Genomic DNA, 8463 nt, shown 5'->3' on the forward strand with positions numbered 1-8463 from the left:
GAAACCCCTCGTTTTCAAATGTAGACTTGTGTGAGTGTGTTGGTTTATGGTGCCATTTGCTTTGGGAAGCACTCGGGCTGTGTTTGTAAAGAAGTGAGATTTAACTAGGTTAATATCACCCTCAGGGAACAAAAACAGGAATACCCCCATTGTCCCAGTGCATTCCAGACATCAGAGGAATGTGGCCCCTCGAAGATAGGGATCAACATGACTGGGGCAACCGAGTAACCGGCAGTAGCAGTAAACAGCTTTTCAGAACACACGGTTGAAGATATGAACTTCACTCACATTCATTTATATCTCCTGTCCCATCTGAAATTAAACAGACAATGTATCCTGCCCACAGTCTTAAAAATAAAAGATATCAGACAAGGTTCTTTTGAGAGATATTTCCTTTTGGTTCCTCTGAAGGACCTTTAAGTTTTATTTTATTTTATTTATTTATTTTTTTTAATCATAATAAAGATTCTGATTAAGGCTTTTATGCAAACTAAAGTTGTACTTTGAGAGTGTGTTTAAAAAAGTTTCAGAGCCTGAAAATGTTTTATATATTTCATTGTTCTCCAAACATATATTATCTGAATATATATGAAAATATTTATCTCATACTGTGAATGTCCAACAGCCAAGCCCTCTGAAATGTTCTTTGCATATTTAATAAGTGAAGTGTTTTATTTAATAGAACACATCAGGACACCATTATCATTTTCATTCAAGTTTATTTTAAAAAAAAAAGCAAGAAAATTACATTGAGCACATATAATTAAACAGAGTTTGAGTGGTACACAGCTTTATAAACACCACAAATACACCTATGTGTAAGAAGACACTGGTACAGAAGGGAAGGTGGTGACAGCTGGGAAATGGAATGAATCGATTCTGTTAGAGTGAAAGACAGGACCACAAAAGCTTGAAGAACATTTGTGCAAAGCCTTGGGTCTTTAAACATTAAAGATAAGGCAAGAAACCCACACAGATGCAGAACAAACTTAGGGAAGTGGAAGGGAATTTCGAGCAACAATGCCACAAACCTACAGGCCAACATCAATATGCTATACTTAATATAAGTATATCATCCATTTTTATGATCTCTTTAAAAATTAATGAGGCACTGGGTCCAAGGTGATAAAACTCTGGATTGATTTGTAGGCATCTATCATTTCCTTATATTGAACTCCTTTGCATTTCTGTGCATTTTCTTGGGTGAATAATATTTAATAACTCAAACATATAGTGTTCCCTAGGGGTTCTGAGGAAAATGTTGGAATTATGAAATGTGCTCATGAGGTAACAGTCACACCATACAAAATGCATATTATTCTGAACAACGAGGCAAAACAACATCACAGAATTCAAAACACTAAATTTGTCTAACGCTAAAGACTACAACTCATCTCTCATTTTATCTCCCTTGGGCCTGACTAGTCTGCCAATATAAAGTACAGAGTTGGTCTTGTTGTCCTTCACCAGGAAGATAAAAGGGTGATCAGCATAAAAGAGTTTGGGGTTCCTGAGCTTGTCTGTGCTGAAGATGCTTGCGTCAAATGGGTTGCCCTCTGTGTCCCATTCCCAAGCAGAGGCATGGAAGACATTGGAGAGGTAGAGATCCTTCTTTCCAGAGATGCTTGACAAGTCTGCTTTGGACTTATCCACTGCCTCAGTTAGACCGAGCTCTCCAAGATGTTTCTATAAAAAAATATTATATGTATATATCAATCAATCAATCAATCAGTCAGTCAATCACAAATACCAAGTTATACAAAAGGCATACAATACAAAATGCTTAAATCTGGACTAAATAAAAGAATTTAGCGGCTAATGCTATGCTAAACCATCCTATGCTATGACAGGCTAATGCTAGCTATTTAATGTGTCATTTTTCATTTACTATTCAGCATTACAGAGGTATTGTAAGCAGGATGGTGCTTTTATTACTGCCCCAGACTAAAGCACCTCCCACATGCTAATATGTTAGCCTCAAGCTAACACACTTGCTATAGCATAACATAATGGTTGTGGTAATACTATAAAATATTCTATGATATTATTATACAATTAAATATGGTGTTATGCACACTGTGATGCACTGTGCTGAAGTTTTTGGTTTTATTTACCTGGAGGTCATGGCTGACTTCCATACTGACTTTAGGCAGAGAAACAGCCACGGCTCTCTCCTCTAGTTTGCTCATCCAGGTGTCCAGCTGCTGGCGGGTCAGGAGCTTCTCCAGCCGGTCCAGTGCCTCCACGTGGTATGGCATAATAAAAATGACACTGGACTTTTTATGGGCTAGGGGCATGTTGAGCACAAAAAGCCTGTTTTCTGTATCCTCATAGAAGCCATAAAGACCTGTGGAGGTTCACATTGGTTTATCAGAGGCATGAAAATATTTTAAAGTAGGGCTGTGTTAAAAAGGCTACATGACCTCTACATATACAAATGCAGTACAGAACTCTGTCCTCTGTCATATTTTACTAGGAAAAGACATACTCTGCAGGCTGTTGATCTCACCTGTACGATGCATCATTGGAACAGACACGGTGTAAGAGCGGGTCACAAGGAACCCACGGTTGTCAACCATCTTGTGATGAAACTTCTCATCCCAGTGAGCTGTTAAAGTATAATAACATATAAAAGTTAGAAACGTATATAACACTGATTGTTAAATGAAAGATGTAAAAAACAATTCCATGAAGTGTTCACTTACGTTTGAAGAACATGGCGTTGATGATCATGGCACCATCTGTGTTTGATACATCCTTGGTGACCTCAGACAGCTTGCCTTCGGTGGACTTGGCGGCCCAATCGTTGATGGAGTTGATGGCACTCCTCTTGTCACGGAAGTTGATCTTGGAGTGCTCATAGTTGTAATGTTTCTTGCTGCTCTTTACAAAGTCATCAGCGAAGCTAATGGAGCTGGGGCCGTAAAGGCGGTTGTTGATCTTCCAGGTTACGTTACGTGCTTCAGGGTTGCTCACCTCAGTCACCAGCTCTGACAGACCTGTATGGAGGTGTTCGTCTTTCAGGGTGTCTGCTTTTAGCATGGTCTTAACCTGTGAGGCCGTTGAGGACTTTGCCCCGAGAGCCACCAGGCCCAAAGAAGATGCCACCACCACTGGAGAGACCAGGATGTTCTCCTGGTTTTTCTCCTTGGCTAAAGTGTGGTACAGGTTGAAGGCTAGGTTGGCACTGGTGTCTGCCAAGGTGGAAGCATGAGTGCTCAGTTTCTTTGCCTCCTTCACCTCAGCACAGGAGGTCACAGCCAAAAGGCTCAGAGCAACAAGGCTGGTCACCCACATCCCTGCTTTTGGTTTGGAAGGTATTGGAAAGCTGAAAGAATAAAAAGTGGTAGGTGTTACATCGTGACCTTTATTGCACATAGAGAACAACAGAACTTCTGTATATCTGTGCTGAGAGTGGAGAAAGTGTTTGAGTGCTGTTTGCTTGTCTATCTACTCAGTATCTACTCAGTATATGAAATAGTTGTCATTCGGAGGCTGTTGTAAAATTTGAATCCGTTTTTGTTTAATTCCCCTCAGATTAATTTGAAAGAAATATTAAAGCCATCGAGTAGATTTAAATTTGCCAAGTCACAATCACTGTCTTTTGCAGTCTTTGTTCTACAAAATTAGGCCCAATACCTTACGTGGCCAGCTGTGTTAAATAAAACCCCGTCAACCACAGTTTTAAAGCCCCTAGCATCAGGAGTTGGCAGGTTTTGAACAAAAGAAGCAAGACAGGGCCTGAGGCTACAGCTGGAGACTAGTTACAACACTGTGATCAGCTTTTCCACTTTCATCTGTTTCAGCTTTTTTTTTTTCTGTATGCTTTTTTTTGCCTTTTTTGTCCTCCGGAATACCTTGAAAAGTTTTCATAGTGATGTCAAGGATTGCGATTTTCATTCTGAAAGACAAGAGGTGCATTTAGGTGATCTACAAACAAGAGTTACCACAAAAATAATGTCAGATGTTAAATAGCCATTAAATCAGTGACTTCCACTTTTTTCTGCATCTTTCAGTTTTGACAAATTAAAGACACGTGGTCTGTTCTTATTGGCTGGAGAGTTTGGAGGAAAGAAAAGTATACAGCCAATCAGAGATGCCACAGTGGAAGGGTTCCAGAGGAATCACTGATTTCAAGAGCAACAAAGGACCAGTCCCTAGAACTTTCGTTAAAATCATTTATACAATGTTTTTGAGTTTTAAAAAATGCAGATCATTTTTAAAATATGAGTCTTTAGCTTTGTAAAGGATTTTGTTACAGACATTGTACAAAATTGGGGTGATAAGGGCATGCATCAGTCAGAAACTGCTTTGTATTTCTTTAAGGGGCTGTTATCTTTGAGGTTAAGCCCACTGTAGCCATTGGGAGCACAGATTAAGAGAAAATGCTTTTCTAAAGCAACACATTTCCTGTTTCCTGTCTGCAGTGCATGCTTGGCTTATTAAGGCAGACAAAAATATCAGGTCCTATATGCAGAAGCATTTTTAACCTAAAAAACAATTTCCACCAGAATTAGGTCAGAATGAGTTTCTGTTGTGCCTTACCTTACGCTGCTGCTGCTAAAGCTGTTGAAGCTGCTGAAGCTTTTGAAGCTGCTGAAGCTCTTGATCTGCAGATGCTGTAGCTCTGTAGATGTGTTCTTCTGCTTGTCCTTGCTCCTGCACTGCTGCAGACTGGATCCTGGTGCACTATATAGTCCAGGAAAGAAAGTTCTGGAAGTTGGAAGAGAAATATTCAAATGAGGATGTCTGGCTCTCCATGGAAAGCTGGTGCAGAGACCTCCCACTGGATCGAGTGACCATGGTTCGGAAGGGATCCCATGTCTGCAAGGTCCTAAAGCCTTTTCCAGTTCACAATACATTCAGCAAAGCTCTGAAGCATTTACATTGGAGTTACTATGACACTTTTCTTCACTGTTTCATTAAAACTGGAAAGATTTGGAGCTTTAAAACCCAAATTGTGCACCAAGATATGCTTGATTGCTCAAAAGCTGTCTTATGTCTGTCTGGGGAAAATGTTTGGGGAAGTTGACAAAACCTTGAACAAAGAGAAAGAGAAGTGTCAGGGACTTTATTTATTTATTTACTTTAAATCAAGGGGAAACAATTGTGCACTTTGCATCTTAAAACACAAGAAAAATAAGACTTTGGGAACATATCAGAGATCAGTGTGGAGTTGTGTTTCAGACGGCCTGTTATGTAAGTGTAGCTGCTTCTTTCCGCATGTCCACACACGTGAGTCCCACCAGCCTCCCTTCCAACACCACCACCCCCACTGCCACGTCTCACATCTTACTGCTGACTCCTGCTGCTTGCGGATGTGGGGTGTAGCAGAAACTATTATTAACAACTGTAAAATCCCAAGCAAAAAAGAACGTGTTCCAGATATTGTATGGAAAAGAGGTTCTTTCACTACATTAGTTGACCACAGTTCTCTGTAGAACCAGGTCTACTTGGTTTTCAATCATTAAAAAGAGCCAGTTCAACAGACAAAGAATTGTTGATGCTTTCGGGTGGTTGTTTTTGTCTTAAAAAGATAATAAAACCTTCCACTGTTTTTGCACTTTTCAAAAACTCAAATATACATACAATTTATTGATTTTTCCCTCTGGAGTGCTATATTTGTCAATTTGTGTGTGTGTGTGTGTATTTGTATGTGTGTGTGCGGGGGGGATTAGTAGAACCATTTAAGTTTAACCATTTTAATACGCAAGAACCTGTAAATACACCCTTTTAGCTTTTTTTTTCTTGTAAAACAGTGTCTGTATTCAATATTACAGACATTAATCTGAATGCATTCTATTTGCAGTTAACATTATTGCTTTGTCTAAAATTGAGATAAAAGGAGTAAAAAGGAGTAGACCACTAAAGTATTTCAGTACACAGTCTTTTACACACAGCCATAAATGCCTCACAGTAAACTGAGGAAACTGCTTCCATTTGTCAGAGCCTTTTCTGAGCTTTCCACAAACAGTGACCCAAACGGTGAAGGAATCACAACCCCCACATCCTCAGAGAGCAGTGAAGCCCACCCCCACTGTTCTGTTAATCTCTGTGGATGACTTAAAATTCCTCATCTGTGTTATAACAGAGACACAGGGCATTGCCTCAGAAAGCAGAATTCTGATCACTTTAAGTTCATTTAATGTAGATCTGGAAAACTAAGAGAGAAAATTCTAGAAAAACAAACACAGTCATCAGTAAGTTACTCCCACCGAGCACAGCCTGGAAAAGAGGAGGTGCACTCAGTGCAGACGGTGAGGAGGAACTGGAGAAGGGTCAGAATCTCCTTTTATTCCTGCAGTGATTCCTGAATCAGTCCGAATACATATAATCCAACATAGTTTTGTTGTGATCGTAAATATAAACTCACATTCACAATTTTACATGTTTACCTTGTTATTTCCCATTGTTCTGACTATTGTTGTTCTTTCTTTCTTCATTTCTTTATTTCTTTCTTATGTTTCTTTTTTTTCTTGCTTCATTCACCTTTTCTCTTTTTCCATCTTCTGATATTTGTTGATTTGTTTGATTTTCTTTCTTTCTTTCTTTTTTTCTTTCTTTCTTTCTTTCTTTCTTTCTTATGTTTCTTGTTTTTTCTTGCTTCATTCACCTTTTCTCTTTTTCCATCTTCTGATATTTGTTGATTTGTTTGATTTTCTTTCTTTCTTTCTTTCTTTCTTTCTTTCTTTATTTCTTTCTTATGTTTCTTTTTTTTCTTGCTTCATTCACCTTTTCTCTTTTTCCATCTTCTGATATTTGTTGATTTGTTTGATTTTCTTTCTTTCTTTCTTTCTTTCTTTCTTTCTTTCTTTATTTCTTTCTTATGTTTCTTTTTTTTCTTGCTTCATTCACCTTTTCTCTTTTTCCATCTTCTGATATTTGTTGATTTGTTTGATTTTCTTTCTTTCTTTCTTTCTTTCTTTCTTTCTTTCTTTCTTTCTTTCTTATGTTTCTTGTTTTTTCTTGCTTCATTCACTTTTTCTCTTTTTCATCTACTGATATTTGTTGATTTTCTTTCTTTCTTTCTTTCTTTTTTTTTCTTTCATATGTTTAGTTTTTTTCTTGCTTCATTCACTTTTTCTCTTTTTCCATCTTCTGATTTTTGTTGATTTGTTTGATTTTCTTTCTTTCTTTTAGTTTTTCATTTTTTTCTTGCTTTATTAATATCTCTGTCCTGGTTTCACCCTCTTATTTACATTTTAGAATCCTAAATATAATAATTACCAGATTCCAGAGTTCTCTAATTAGCTTTAGAAGTCTCATCCTGGTCTGTGTGTGTGTGTGTTTGTGCGTGTGTTTTCATATGTGTGACTGACTGATTGTTTGTTCCTGAGACTCCACCTGTGTGTGGTATGTGCTGTGTCCATGTGGCAGTGCTGCTGATGAGCCTTAAAGCTAAAGAAGCTTTTTAAACAACACCCCCCCCCACCACCCGAGTGTCTCTGGGCAGAGGAGCTTGGGTGGAGAAGGGCTTCTGACTGAACAGCCGCTGCTGAAAACCCTGCTGCTCTGATCTTTTACTGAGCCTCTCTAATGAAACCCTCATTAGGAGCCAGTGTGTTTCTCCATGGCCTGCAGTAATGCTGTATTTTACACACTCTGCTTGGTTCTGAAAGCTCCTTGTTCATGTGTGAGTTGCTTGAGCCACAGGACAAAACCTCCTTTCAGCGGAGGAGGAGTTCTGCAGAACTAGAGGCTGAGCAGAAGATGATGTAATACACAAGCAATGTTACACAATGCAAAAACAATGATGAAACTTTCTGCTGAATTACATTTTTGAAAAGTCTCGCAAAGTCAAATGCCAAAACTTTAAGTGTTTAAATTAAATGCCCGTGGAAAAGACTCCTAACACTTCATTAGATTACATCTGCAGCACGATTCGACTGTGAATCACTCTGGATAAATTTCTAACACATGCTGTAAATGTAAATATAAATACAAAAGCCAAATTCACATTAAATTAATAATAATGAGTCCAGTACAAAACACCATTTTAGTAGCAGCTTAAAAGACTGTATGAGTGCTAACTTCTAAAACTGTATTTTATGTCTATCAGCATAGGAGCTGAGGTTTTCTGTGCCTGTTTTCAACTGTTTTCATTTGACTGAGCTATTATTTTTGCATGTGGTTTATTTTATATATCTAATGTGCCCAGAAATATCTCCTAAAAAAAAAATGAATATCGTGAATTTAATAGACATTTTGAATGGCTTATGCACAAAATGTGGCCTTTGAATTGTACTGTGGTTAAAATTTGTATCATACAATTTGTTGTGCCCCCTCCAGGGTGTATTCCCGCCTTGCGCTCAATGATTCCAGGTAGGTTCTGGACCCACCGCGACCCTGAATTGGATAAACGGTTACAGATAATGAATGAATGAATGAACAATTTGTTGTGTTTTTTCCTCAGTATTTTTAAAAATGATTTTAACAGTATTTAATAAGTCAAAGTTTTTTGTG

General features: G+C 38.2%; 1 protein-coding gene across 2 annotated transcripts; it reads right to left on the reverse strand.

Moving 5' to 3' along the window:
- Positions 1-722: 722 nt before the first annotated feature.
- serpinh1b (serpin peptidase inhibitor, clade H (heat shock protein 47), member 1b) lies at positions 723-4681 on the reverse strand. 2 transcript variants are annotated; one of them, XM_066677366.1, is made up of 6 exons: positions 4546-4681; positions 3858-3901; positions 2706-3328; positions 2510-2608; positions 2115-2347; positions 723-1686 (listed from the first exon to the last, which is right to left on the reverse strand). In XM_066677366.1, exons 3-6 carry the CDS (start codon positions 3295-3297, stop codon positions 1384-1386), a joined length of 1227 nt encoding a protein of 408 aa, XP_066533463.1. In that variant the 5' UTR covers positions 3298-3328; positions 3858-3901; positions 4546-4681; the 3' UTR covers positions 723-1383. The 2 variants fall into 2 exon arrangements, with proteins under 2 accessions (XP_066533463.1, XP_066533455.1); XM_066677358.1 differs by having other exon boundaries at positions 2706-3901.
- Between the last annotated feature and the right edge of the window lie 3782 nt (positions 4682-8463).

This window comes from Hoplias malabaricus, chromosome 1, assembly GCF_029633855.1.
Source record: "Hoplias malabaricus isolate fHopMal1 chromosome 1, fHopMal1.hap1, whole genome shotgun sequence".
NCBI lineage: Eukaryota > Metazoa > Chordata > Actinopteri > Characiformes > Erythrinidae > Hoplias > Hoplias malabaricus.

Excerpts from the sequence above, each read along its gene's own strand:
- serpinh1b (XM_066677358.1), bottom strand. The coding sequence starts at position 3,378 with ATGTGCAATAAAGGTCACGATGTAACACCTACCACTTTTTATTCTTTC. Across the intron at positions 2,609-2,705 it reads CAACGCCATGTTCTTCAAAC|CTCACTGGGATGAGAAGTTT; the intron begins GTAAGTGAACAC and ends ATACTTTAACAG. Across the intron at positions 1,687-2,114 it reads AAGTCAGCCATGACCTCCAG|AAACATCTTGGAGAGCTCGG; the intron begins GTAAATAAAACC and ends ATTTTTTTATAG.